This window comes from Grammomys surdaster, unplaced genomic scaffold (assembly GCF_004785775.1).
Source record: "Grammomys surdaster isolate TR1022 unplaced genomic scaffold, NIH_TR_1.0 141, whole genome shotgun sequence".
Lineage (NCBI taxonomy): Eukaryota > Metazoa > Chordata > Mammalia > Rodentia > Muridae > Grammomys > Grammomys surdaster.
Window position 1 is genome coordinate 7,714,693 of NW_021604599.1, and position 13,736 is coordinate 7,728,428.

The following is a 13,736-nucleotide window of genomic DNA, read 5'->3' on the forward strand; positions in this document are numbered from 1 at the left end:
CATACATGTCCTGGTGCATACATGTCCTGGTGCATACATGTCCTGGTCCATACATGTCCTGGTCCATACATGTCCTGGTGCATACATGTCCTGCTTACTGTGTCTTTCCCAGTACATGTGTGATTTGTGTGCCCATTTCCAGTTATTCAGGTTTGGGCCAGGACATTTTTCTTTGAATATGAGTACACTGTTTAAAATTTTAAGTCTGTTTCATCCTCTCTAATGTCTAGCTTTTATTCCTATTTACTTATTACCAATAGAACCTGTAAAAGCAAGGCTTTTTTTGACACCCACCCTTGCTCTGAAATAACGACACAGAACCCTGGTATATTTATTAAAAGCTTTGGGCTCTAAGCTGGGCAGGTTCTGAGCTATCCTAACCCAACTATGCTGGCCTGATCTCCTTCCCAGCCACATGACCTGTGACCAGCTGTCTTCGTCTTGAACTGGCACCTTAGTCTTCATTCAGTCAGCCGGCCTGAGACCCTCCCTTACTCTCAGGGCATGCAAGTTCCACCTTATCCTCCCTGCCCAGCTGTAGGCTAATTAGCTCTTTTTTTTTTTAACCAATCAAGAGGTGATGGAAAGTAATATTTTACAAAATACTGAGTTGTACCAAAGTCCAGCCTTCAACTGGATCTCAGGACATAGAAATCAGCATATGAATACACAGTGTGCAAAAACATCTCCCAAAAGGAACTTAAATGCAATTGCGAAGCAAGGTAGCTCAAGAATCCTTTTAAGGTATATATATATATATTTCTCACCAATATTTCACAACATCTCATGCTCATCTGTTTCAACAAACCATCATTCTCTATTGTCTCCAAATCACTGAATTTCATTTTTTTATAGTAAACCTCTCTATATGTGTACTCACACCTTACTGTTTATTTTGGTAATGATATTGGAATAATTTCAATTCAATTATTTGAATGAAGTGAAATTACTTGTGGTTGTTCATTATGGAGGTTGTACAATTTAATTATATGAAATACCCCCTAAAGTAATGCCTTACTAGACATGCCCCCAGATTAATATGTCCACTGCTCTGACTATGATAACCTTTGGCTCCAAGGATAGTTATGGCCCCCACTGCATAGTGAATTAAATTGGTGAGCCCCACCCTAGCGTTTAGATCCCCTTACATCAGACTGGCTTTCGATCTCTTAGGAGTCTCTGAGTACTCAGTACGTTGAGGCTGCTTGAGCCGTCTGTGCCCTACGCATGTTCTTTTGTCTGACTGCAAATCTGAACACCCTGCAGTTTTCAATGCCCCTCTCTCAGCACAGACTTCATTTTCCAGAATTATGGAATCTTTACTTATTTCTTTATTCCACTACTGCCCAACTCTTCTGCATCAAGACCTCTGTTTTGAATTTTGTCACTAAATTGACTCACTCTATACTTCCATGTAAGTTTACACGAACAATCCACACTGAAACACAATATTGTTTGATAAGCCGGAGTGCACTGTACACATACATTTAGTAAAAATATACATAAGAATGTCCTCAGGTGAGGTGACTCTTAAGGCAAAGTGCTGAAGGTCAGCGTGATCAGAGTTTCTTGTTTCTGGGGGTAACAGGACTGAAGAATGCAGGCAGACCAGCTTCCCCCTGCTTTGTGATTTATGTCTTATGGGTGTGTCTGGGGTATGCACTCAGCTCTTCAGAAACCAGATAAGCAATGGAAGGTCAAGGAGTGATGCTTAGTCCTTTGCTGACCTGTGTTCCAAAGCTCTCTAAGCCAACCCCACCCCTCTGAGAATACTGAAGACACTCAGTAGCCAGTACAGGTATAGGACAGAAAGATAGATCCACTCATTGTACAGCAATAGCACGGCACCATCTTCCCCGAATGTTCTCAGGATGGTGGGAAGGCAGGGAAGGGTTGAGCTTTGCCCTCACACTGAATGTGGGCCAGGGTTTGGCGGGGCTGTAACTTGGAAGGGATTAATGTATCAGAGGAAGAATGGAGGTTTCCAGACTTCCTGAATGCACAGTTTTGTTTAGTAGTAGGCTTATGCACATCCCTATCATGAGTTCATTTCTCTGGGCTTGAGTAAGACCTCATAGAGCAGTTTTCTGTCCTGCTTCCGTGTCCCGCCCGTTCCAGTCGCTGCCTACAAACTGCAAAACGTAGTCTGAATCCACACCTCTAAGGTAGAGATCTGTACGGTAAAGCCTGTACGGTAACTAGCTGATTTCAAGTTAATGATCATCCTTCTTTCTTTTCCAGGCAGTGCTGAGCCCTCTCATTGCCATCGCGCTGAAAATATCCCAGATTCACGAGAGAACTGGCCGGAGAGGGCCCACCGTCATCACCTGAGCCAGCACAGGGCCGAAGAGCACTCTGAGAGATGCTTCACCATGCCTTCTTGCTTCCTGTTTGTGCCTCTTAGGACTTTGGAAAAACAAAAGCTATTTTGCTGTTTGGGGTGGGGGGTAAAAGGAGGGTGGGAAGGAGGGGAAGTACCCCTTTTGTTTTGATTTGTCCAGTTCTTCCAAATCAGCAGGGTCTTTAGTTGTCTGCCAGAGCTTCACTATGGTTTAATGCCAGGATTTCATCACACCAAAGCGTTTCCCTTTTTGAAAAAGATAGGTGCCCTGGGGAACTATTAATCACAGCTCTTGTATATTTCTGATGTCTTGTGAGAAAAAAATTCTGAGAGACAGGAGAGAGAGAGAGAGAGAGAGAGAGAGAGAGAGAGAGAGAGAGAGAGAGAGGAAGAAGAGGAGAGAATAGGATTAGACTGACTCTAAGTTCTAAGTGCTTTGGGTAGGCAGAAGACCTCACCAACATGGAGGAAGACTCATTTGTATCCTTATTCAGATCCACCATGGCAAAAGGTTAGAACTTCTAGGAGACACCTCCCTCCCACCGGCCATGAAATGGCCGTGCTTCCCAGCCTGCCAACATCTCTGCACCACCTCTCTTACTCTTCTAGAGTTTTCTATGATTCACAATGACACACATCCAACAAGACATATGAAAAGGTGTTTTCCTTTCTTTTATTTTGCATGTAGTATTCATTTAGCCACCAAGCTGCCTGCATCCCTCTGAACATAGCCATTTCCCGTGCAGGTGGGGAAGGATTTTCTAGAAAGGACTAAAAGTGAGGAGGAGGCTTTCTTGATTACATCACAGAAGCCAATGCATGAGTTTGTATAAATTCTCCCAGGAAGAATACCAGCGCTTGTTCTGATCTTGCTCACAGTGGCTAGATGAAGGAGAGCAGAAGGGCCTGAAGTATTTAACGGGATAGTTGTGGGCCCTATGAGACAGAGGGGTAGATTGTCCCAACTGGCTTTCTTTGCCTGGGAGGGAAAGAGACCTGGCAGATCCAGCACGCACGTGGACTAGGGCAGAGTCCTCAGCCAGGCACGGGATGTGTTTGCTTATGTTTGTCTCCCTTGGGAACTGCAGGTTCACTTATCACACAATTTGAGGAGGTGACCTAGTGCCCCTTTACTGTTAAGCAAGGCATGATTGCTGTCATCGAGGTCAGTGCCACGAGGAAACATTCCCAGCAAGGTGTTTGTTTCCGTTTTCTCTCTATGCTTCTGTCAAAAAACTTGCTAGGACACTTAGTCATCAATAAAACAGAATTTCCTTGTTTTAACCTCCATACAAGATTGTGGGCCTCAGCTCCTTTGTGGCTCTTGTGGCTTTGCCATTCCATCAGTGGCCACCTGTACTGATAAATCAGCCGCTCAGAACACTGGCACGACTGTTGGTAGTTCTGATGACTTGGTAAACGGATTCTTAAAAGTATGACGGGGGAAAAAAACAGAATTGCTCAAAATCAATTTTGGGAATCAACATAAATTAAAATGGCATCTAGCCATTCACCATAACATGGTTTACTTCGGAATAACAGGAAGGTGGCTTTTAGCTAAGATTACTTTTTTTAAAAAGTTATAAAAAGTATGTCACGGATGGAAAAGTTTTGCCTTGTGGCTTTCATTCTCATTATCTCTGGAGTAAAGGTCACCGATAACGTCTATATTCATTCACTGTAGACATGTTTTCAGTGTTATCTGACAGGTCCTTTGGCATATCAACTATAGCTGGGCAAGCAAATATTTTCAAGTTCCTGAACTTAAATCATCTCTAGCTTTCAAGTTCAAGTTCTACTTAAACATTCTGTTTCTTTTTTTAAAAATGTATATGTAGTAGCCCAATTTATAGTCACCTATTTGCTCATTCATTCATTCATTCATTCATTCAGCAAACACTGGTTGAATAGCTACTCCAGGCATATTTCTGTTTTTGATGTACCAGGAAGATGGATAAAGTTATTCTTGCTCTTAGGAATTTACAATTTTGGGAGAGTTGGCTGTAATAAAAACCCAGAAGTAATTGGGGAAGCGTAAATGTTACAGCAGAGATGTAAGCATGAGCTTTGGGGACATACTGAGGGTAATTGACTCAGAAACCATGGGACACCTGGAACAGGACACTTTTCCTAAACAATAGGGTTTCTTGGGAACCATAAGCATTTGTATAATTTGCCAGAGATGAATGGAAGCAACAAGACAGAACAGTCTTTGTTAGCCAGGACTTACAGAAGAGGTTGATTGAGGGCCACATTTGGTGTGGTGGGTGACATTCAGGGAGACACAGGATATGACATCAAGGGCAGCAGATCTGAGTGGCCACCATTTTCTCTTAGTTATATTAACAAACAGTAGGTCTCCCTCAGTGACTCTAGGACATGGCCTGTCTTTGGACCCTCTCAAGTTCACATTGCTGAGGAATTATTTCTTCTGCCTTAACCCAAGATTGCATGTGTGTATTCTTGTATTATTCTCCTGTGAGATGGAAGCCAGCAACACACTCTTCCCTATATGATGCTCTGCTTGTCAAAGACAGAGGTCCAATAGCCAGCCTTTAAGTGCAAATGTCCAGAGGGTCATTGAGATGGCTGGAGGGTGGATGAAGGCATTACTACAGAAGCCGAACGAGGGGCTTGCCTTTAGTCCTCAGTATCTAGATAAAGGTAGGAAGAGAGACCTCACAACAAGGAGTTGTCCTCTGACCTTCACATGTGTCCTGGCATGTGCATCCCCCACACACATTCATTTTTTTAAAAATCAGAATAAGCAGCATGAGACATAAAAGAGTTTTATGGGAGCCAGCACAGTGAATCAGAGACGAGGTTATGGTTAAAGTGAAGTAACTATTTGAGCAAATCTGGTGATCTTCTAGCACCAAGGGATTCCATTACTGTAGCATATGAGCATATGCCTCGGGAAAGTGTCAAGCCAACACACACACACACACACACACACACACACACTTATATAGTGATTCTTAACCAGGACATCATCCCATGCATCTAGGAGATTTGGAAATGTGTATGTATATAATAATGCCAGGGAGGCATTTATAGGAAGAACTGGGGTATTAAATACTGTACCTGTCAGCCATTCCCCCAAAATAAGATGTTGCTTTGTTTCATCCAGGATTCTTGAACTTCTTCATCTTTAAAAGGGGGTGGGGTGGGTATGAAGATTTCTCAGCTAGTAAATTGTCTCAAGAAATATTGACCTCTGGCTTCCACATGTATATGTAGACATGAATTCACACATAAGGTAGCCATTTTTAAAGAGAGAACATTTATCAAGCCTTACTGTTTCAAATTGCAGAATGTATCCATTGTATTTGCAGGTCATGAATGCCTTCACATAAGAAGCTTTAGATTGATGGCTATCCTTGACGGAGCCCTGAGCTAGAGCTGACCACACTTAATCATGGCAAGAATGATCGTATCATGACTTTGGCTACCCATGGGTCAATATAAGGCTTGAGATTTTTAGTGGCGAGATCCATGAGCTATGGCTGATGTAGAGGATGAGAAGCATTTGTGGATAACGACAGTGAGATGACTCCATGCCCATGGCTAGTAAATCAGTGTTTGAACCATCAGCAGTTACAAATGACAAGAGATTATCTGAGGCGGCAGAGCTTAACAGAATGCCCTTTCCACTTCAACCAGCTGGAGGCTTTACCAGCAGAAACATCCCATGCAGTTGACAGCTCACTAGTGTGTAACCCTGGGTTGTCATGGAACTTTATAGAACACGGTGGAGACATGGGCTACAAATGTGTGATGTCCCTTCCTTCTACTTCTTTCAGCACCTAGCATGGAGGTGATCTTGGATGGTGCTTCACCAAAAACAGTACATTTAAGGCAATGTTGACAAACAAATGTATCAATAAAAACACCTGTAGTTTTTTACATGGAGAGGTCAAGACAGAGCCCCCAGTACAACTCAGATATGCAAGAACCCAGGCAGCATTGTGTACTCTATCTGACCTTGCCGTCCTGATCTTCTAGGTGCCGGGGGCAATTACTTAAACTTGTTGATCAACATACAACTATCAAATGAGGTGTGGGTATCATTCATGGTGGAGATGAGGAAGAGAAACAATCTCTGTCATGGAGTCTCTCTTCTCCTCATTGTCTCATTGTTCGAATGCTCTCTGCAGCATCCATGGAACCATGGCTCCCAACCCAGCAGCATCTCATTTGATCACAAACCCAAGAAAGAATGAAGATGGCAGAGGGGATAAGAAGTTACCATTCATTACAGTAGGACACATTGGTTTGACGTGCTCACTGGATTGTAGTTGGTGGGATTCTAAGATACAAGACCACTTTGCATAATACCCAGGTTCTTGACTCTTGAGTCAGAGTACAAGAGTTTTAGAAACATGTAAAGGAATAGGAATTGGTGCTGTTTTTTCTTTTTTTCTCTTTTCCTCCCTCCCTCTTTCCCTTTGTTCATTGACAGAGTTTCATGTAGCCCAGGCTGGCTTCTAACCTACTATGTATCTAAGGCTGACTTTGAACTCCTGATTCTCCAACCTCTACTTGGCAAGTGTTTGGGTTGCAAGTGTGTGTCATCATGGTTGTTTTTAGTGTTCTTTTTAAAACGGAAGCAACAGCTGCTGTCAGTTGTGCCTGGGTTTGCAGAAAAATGAACTCATCTTTATACTGTGGCGAATGCCACCATGACTTATGTTCCTCTACTGATTTGTTTTCTGATACAAAAGGTGACAAAAAAGGGAGAGGAGAAGGAAAGTCTGAGGTGATGGACAGGTGGCTCAGTGGGTAAGCGTGTTTGCCATAAAAGCAGGAGGTGCTAGTTTAAATCCTCATGTGTGCCAGGAACTCCAGGGAGATCCCTGGAAATTCACTTGCCAGCCAGCCTACCTGAAACAGCAGCCCCTGGCCACCCCATGCGTGGGCACACACATGTACAACACACATCCCACAAAATAATTTTTTAAAGCATAGACTAGAGTTTATTCAGGGCATGGGGAGGGGAGCCAGGAGGGTAGTAGAGGCAGAGAGAGAGAGAGAGAGAGAGAGAGAGAGAGAGAGAGAGAGGAGTGCAGAGGAGTAGAGGCCAGCCCTGACCATGTGGAGAGAGGGGGAAGGGGTGAGGAGACAGAGAGAAGCTAGAGGCAAGAAAGCAAGAGAGCAAGAGACAAAATAAATTTTAAAAAGACTCTGAATACAAAATTTAGTGCCTTAAAAAGGCTAACACAATTTATGCAAACCACATTGAACATTTGTCTTAGCCAACCCCCAGTTGTACAAAAACCATCTATTCTGTGTGCTAATCTGGTTATAAGTCCAATAATGCTGGAAACTGCCCTATAGAGGGATGAAGAGAAACGACAGGAAAGGAGTAATACATTTCACTCTAATAAATGATTGCTTTCCTGCTAAACAATCACCAGTGGCCTTCCTATCTAGCTGTTCTCTCATTGTCATGGATGCAAAGCAGAGATTCACAAAGGTATATGTTATGAACTAGGACTTTGTTCATTTGGCACTGTGTATTGATCAGGACATTCATGACCTGTGTATTCACCACTGACAGGGAATTGGAAACCGTGAACCCCCAGTCCCACCTTGTTGACTCTCTTTCTTGACAGCTTCATCTTTCCTTGTGAGTTTTCAAAGACTCACCTTGCCTGTCATTGTGGCTATCCTCAGTAGGATGTAGAAAAACTGCACTACGAGGGCCCAGCTCACAGGAAGCTCGCAGGAAGCAAGGCTGACATATTTTAACGGAGAAGCCCAATAACCCTAACGCCACCCAGCTTTCTCCTTCAAGGGTGGAAGATATTGCAGTAACCTGGAGCATCTCTTTCTGTTAGGGATCACTTCTGAAATGGAGACAGCAAACTAAGCTGCATCCAGAAAGACACAGCTAGACTAATGCAAAAGTATAGAGTAAGTAACTTCCCTCGAATCCTTTGGGCTCTTCACCTTCCTTCAGGCCACTGTTTTATTGTTTCATGAGGTCTTGAAGCCTCAGCTGATGCATGGCAGAAACAGGACTGGGCATAGCCTCACCTCGTAAGGAAGGAGTGGGGGTTGAATACTGTGCATAGGAGGGTTAGTTGGACCTGCTGTTTGAAAGGTGTGCCATTAACTGTTAGATATTAACACAGACACCTTCATCCTGAGTGTCCTGCTGGCATCCTTCCACCAACATGTTCTCTGACTTAAAAAAAAACTCCCACAGGGAAAATTAAACCAAGGAGGGACCACCGGGTTAAGTCTAGAAGTCTAGTTCTCTATTTAGAGACACAACAAAAACCATCCTGGTAACAGAGATATGGACTTACAGGTTTTAATCGCTTACATTTTGAATTTGGCAGGGGTGCATCTTTGAAAACTGCATATGAACATTTTTTAAACTTCACAAGATTTGTAGCAAGTTGTAGATTAACATCACCCTTGGTTTTCTGTATCATGAATGAAATATTCTGTCTAGTCAACTTGAATCTATAAGAACTCCTGTGTGCTTATATAAAGGCCTCTTTAAAAAAATAACTCAACGTATTGTGTTTGGACCATTTGAAAGCAAATGTTACAGTCTCTTTCTTTTATATAGAAAAAAGCACACATAATTAAAATACAATGATACAAAACAACACTCCTAGGTTCCTGGAACATCTCTCTTGGTGTGTGAGAGCAATGGTGTCACTCAGGGAGCACAGTCAGTGGGGTGACACAGGCCTGCCTCTCAGGCATCCTTTCCTTTGGTTCTTTGGACACAGTGTGTGAAGGGCTATGGCCGTCCCACCCACAGCAAGCATACTCTCAGCTTGGGCTGAGGTAATGAGGTTAGGAAGGAGGTAGAAAGCACCTTCTCTGCGGTCTAAGGTTCATCTAGGTTGGGCTTTGTGGGAATTTTCTGCACCCACTGCCTGCTGGTGGCTATCCCCTTCTTGGACCCCATGCTGCCCTGGAAAGACTAAACTGAGTCCCTGGAGCCCATGGTGGCCTTGCTCCAGTGCAGGGTGGCAGAGCAACTTCCCAGTCCCTGGCCAGCCTCTTTTCTCAGCAGCTGGGGAGTTCTGAGTGCTGGAGAGCAGTTCCTTCATTTAGCACTGTGCTTGGCTCCTCAGCATCCTGTGCCTTCGCTGTAGCCACTGCATCTGCTATGATCTCCTGATAGGGTGGAGGGTCCTCTGGTTGTGGGTCATTTTCGTCTTCAAGTTCAAGGCTTGTCTCTGTATACAGAGGAGGAGGGAATCCTAGGAGCCCTCTGCCTGCAGGGCAGGCCTCTTTCTCAACATCCAGGCTGTCGTCATAAGCTGGGGGGTAAAAGTCGGGCCTGTGGAATGAAACACCACAAATGTGGTGAGGAAGCATATGTCTGCCTCTCTCAACGTACACTGTGTGAAGCAAAACTGCTAAGAAACAGAGTTTGAAACAGATGTACTTTTCTGACATCACGGGTTTCTAAAAACTGCACATCCTTCCAGAACCTCCCCCCTCCATCAGCCATAAGAGGCCCTCCTGTTCCAGACAGCTTTCCAAGTGATTCCACCTTGCTTGCTCTTTCAATCAGAGAAACAGCTGTTTAGTGCACCAACCTTATCAGCTTTAGGTGACACAGGGACTTTGACCATGTCCCACCTGTTTTAATGGTACCCAATCCTTGTTACCATTCACACACATTATCTTCTACGCCACTGCTCTCAAAGCCTCAGACCTTCACAAGCAACACAATAATGAATAGAAACCATTCATTACATGCAGGTCCATGACAGAATAAATGTTACCACTCTCTCCTGGCACACTGTCAAGTCTTGGGCAGCTAGTTTTAGAGAAAACATGGGAAACACATCCCAGTTGTAAAGGGCATCAGCTGAGAGTTTTGTGAGACTTTCCCCTGCATAATAGTAATGCCAGCCTACCCATGGTTAAGAGCCAGTCACCTCAGCGGATGGGCATGCTGGTCATCTTGCCCATCTAACTACTTTCTAAATGCTTCTGGCTCCTCCACCATGAATGAAGGTGGGGGTATGGCAAGTGGAAGGGAGACAGGGTGAGCTTACATGAGCTGTGTATTTATAGAGGTAATCTACCCAGTGCCAAAGGACGTGTTTATGGAGGGTAACCACAACAGAGCAAGCCCTGCCATTTGTAGCCACTGCTCCACTCCAGATATCACAGAGCCAAGAACTGAATAGCTGAAGGAGCTGTCTACTGTAAAATGTAAGTCTTGACCTTTCCCAGGAATAGCCAAGGTTGAGTCATGGGGACAGAAAGGTGAGCCCGTCCCTGGAACCACTTGAGAGACTGCCGAAAAGACTGCTCTCATGAATCCTGTCACTGGAGGAACACTCACTGGGATCTCTCTGCCTAGTTACCCATTTTGAGTTCAAAGGTTTTGAGATATGGAACTTTTCAAGTTGACTCTGTAGGCTGAGCATCTCATGATGCAGCAGGAAGGGACAGTGAGTGGTGTCAAGATATTCATGATTTACTTTTGAATACTCTAGACAAGGGGATACATGAGTGTGTTGGTAAATTTCGGACGCATCATTTGCTATTAGCGAGAACTCACAAGGTGGATACACACACACATACACACATGCACAAATATACACACAAATACATATACACACATGAACACAGACACACACAAAACCAAACACACAATCAAATGCACAAATGTACACACACAAGGACATATACACGTATACACATACAAACACACATACATGCACACATATGCATGAACACATACAAATATACACACATGCACACACAAAAACACAAACACACACACAATTACTCTAGACACACCTTCTAAATCACTCTGTTATCTTAATCTAAGATGAAACCCAAAGGCTTTCTAATTACTCTAACTGACCTTAGAAATGGGTTCTGATTGTTATCTCTGGTGTGATGGATGCCAGCCACTGATAAAAGGATTCTTATTCAAAGTACACAGGATAATTAAAACCTTTTATGATCTTCCTGAAGCACAAAAAGACTTATGGATTCTTACATCCTATACCTTAAGACACCGTATACCTTACGAACAATGTTCTTGTGTTTGGACGAGAATTAGAAGATCGATGGTAAGTTAACCAACCACAAGGTTACCTGTTTGTTTTCCCCTTTGGGTAAAATATAAATAACATGTATTACTTGTGAGGGCATTAGTGGTATTAGTGACGTAATATTACTGCAAAACTATCCCTAGAACTTTACTCTCACTCCCAACTACAATCCCATAATCAGTAAATAAAAACTCTTCATTGCTCTCACACACCCCAGGCCTGAGAACCACTGCTTTATTTCCTGTCTGTAGTAGCTACCTAGTGTAAGTGGCTATGGTAGCTGCTTGGTGTTGGTGTAGGTGGCTGTGGTGTGAGAGGCTTTGGTAGCTCTTGGTGTAAGCAGAAATAGTACAGTGTTTTTCCTTTCTGTCTGGAATATATCACTTGCCATAATGTTTTCAATGTCTATCTATGGCACATATCAATTAATTTGATCTGTCTTAAGGCCAAGTAATATTGCAGCGTGTGTGTAGACATGCTGCCGTTTGGTTTTGCATCACTGATGGGCATATCATCATCTTGCCTTGAATACATCCTTCATAAGAGGTGAGGTCAGAACACTTGAAAGGTCAGTCATCTAGAACTTCTTTAGTCAGAGAAATTGCTGGACTGACTTGACGTCTGCTTGCTCATTTATTGTGGGTAGAACTTGGTCTGGGACTTTCTTTATAACTCGGTAACCAGATTATTGGAGGCCATCTAATCATCGCCTGCCTTTAACTAAAATCACTCCCCCAAACGTAGGAAGAACATAGGGGTTGTACCTCTTAATTTGTTTTATGTGAATTTTTACTGTGGGCATGAGGATCTTACCCTAAGAAAATTCCCTCTTACCTCTGTTTTCCTCAAAGGCAGCCCTGCTCCCCGCGTATGCACAACAGCCTCAGAGTAAATTGCCCAGTGGTGGAATTTCAAGCCTAACTACTGTAAGCCAATCCAGTATGAAGTTGTGCTTCGCTTCCCTTCCCACACTGTGACTGCTCTCAGCCCTTCTCTCTCCCTCTGGCGCTCAGCACGTACCTGTCTACAGTGGCCAGGGGCAGGTCCTGGGACGCAAGGTGCTGTCTGAGCACATGGTTGAACATCCCTTTGTTTTCATTTGCTTGGCGGTAGGTGCCCCAGAAAATTCCACTCAGAAGGATCACAAACCCCATAGGCAGAAGCACATAGGCCACGGCCAGATTCTTCTGGGAGTGGAAGATGGAGTTGGAGATGAAAAAGCCACCCAAGCAAATCATCAGGAAGCCTGTGAGGAGGGAGAGGGAGCACAGAATCAGTCCAGTCCTGTTCTGCATCCTTTCTTCTCTGGAGCCTGTCTGACCCTGCCACTCCTCTGCTTCCAGGTCTGCTGGGGGAAGAGCACTCACTAGCCAGGTCACAGCCTTATACACAGGAACAAATGGCCTTTGAACAATTAAATGAAGCAGGCACCGGGAAGCTACTCATTAACCACTGAAAGTTACTGTAATATCCTCCAGGGGGAACCTAGAAACATAACATTGTGTCCTCCAGGAAGGGGAGGTTGCACGTAGCCAGTATGTTCCTGGTTGGTGGGTGGGACCTCAGCTGCTTCCAGGTACTGGAGGAGAGGTCCGATTCTTTTGATTATGAAGGCACTGGTCTCTCAACCCTTGTTGTTGGAAAGTCTGTACTGAAAGTTAGAGATATTAGCATCTCTCTATAAGCTATTACCTTCGTTGTTTGGCAAAGAGTCCTTTCCCGATTTCATTTTCTCTTTCCATACTAGTTCTCTGTCTTGCCTATGCCAGTGACTCAGCCCTTCATTGTCCCAATACTCTGATACTGGGAAAATTCCATGAGAGCAGGCCAGGAAGTGATCGTACTATTGATAGACGAGAATTCCAGGAGGAGAAGTGCATCCTGGAGAAGGGACTGGGGTCAGGGGCAGTGTACCTGGTGGAATAACTGCCATTTGAATTCTGCTCCTGAATCTTCCTGTTGTGGTGCAGATGTTGCAACCCACTGTCCCCTCTGGCTGACAGGTGCTGATTAAGTATTTATTCTATATGGCTTTAGTGCAAGCCACCACTTCTGGCTCATTGTACATGTTTCACCCAAGTCTCTTCCTGCTCTCAAAAAAAAAAAAAAAAAAACCCACAGGCATTTGATCCGAGGGCATTCCCCCATAAAGCCACAGCATTGGAGCTATCATGTTTACTAAGAAAGTACACGTCATAAATTCCTCCTATTACGCCCCACTCCCTGTCCCACACACAGTTTCACAGGTCACAGCAGCCGATGAAAGGCTCTGAAAAATCTGAAACCTTCCCCCTAAAATATGTCTTAGGTAAAAATGTGTTTTAACAGATGCTGCCAAACGATTC

General features: G+C 43.9%; 2 protein-coding genes across 2 annotated transcripts in view; one reads left to right on the forward strand and one right to left on the reverse strand.

The window, feature by feature from the left end:
- The window catches only part of Pgm5 (phosphoglucomutase 5), a 169,482-nt gene extending 164,016 nt beyond the window's left edge, over window positions 1-5,466 (forward strand). The window contains exon 11 of the mRNA XM_028764110.1: window positions 2,242-5,466. Coding sequence (XP_028619943.1) covers window positions 2,242-2,331 — 90 coding nt within the window. The 3' untranslated portion in view covers window positions 2,332-5,466. The remainder of the gene's footprint in view (window positions 1-2,241) is intronic.
- A 3,907-nt stretch (window positions 5,467-9,373) lies between these two features.
- On the reverse strand, window positions 9,374-12,686 carry Tmem252 (transmembrane protein 252). Its single transcript, XM_028763969.1, has 2 exons — window positions 12,412-12,686; window positions 9,374-9,650 (listed from the first exon to the last, which is right to left on the reverse strand). The coding sequence occupies exons 1-2, from the start codon at window positions 12,684-12,686 to the stop codon at window positions 9,374-9,376; spliced, it is 552 nt and encodes a 183-aa protein (XP_028619802.1).
- Between the last annotated feature and the right edge of the window lie 1,050 nt (window positions 12,687-13,736).

Bases quoted from the DNA above. Each gene is read 5' to 3' on its own strand.
- Tmem252 (XM_028763969.1), bottom strand. From the start codon at position 12,686: ATGCAGAACAGGACTGGACTGATTCTGTGCTCCCTCTCCCTCCTCACA. The intron at 9,651-12,411 runs GTACGTGCTGAG...TTCATTCCACAG, and splicing joins CCCCTGGCCACTGTAGACAG to GCCCGACTTTTACCCCCCAG.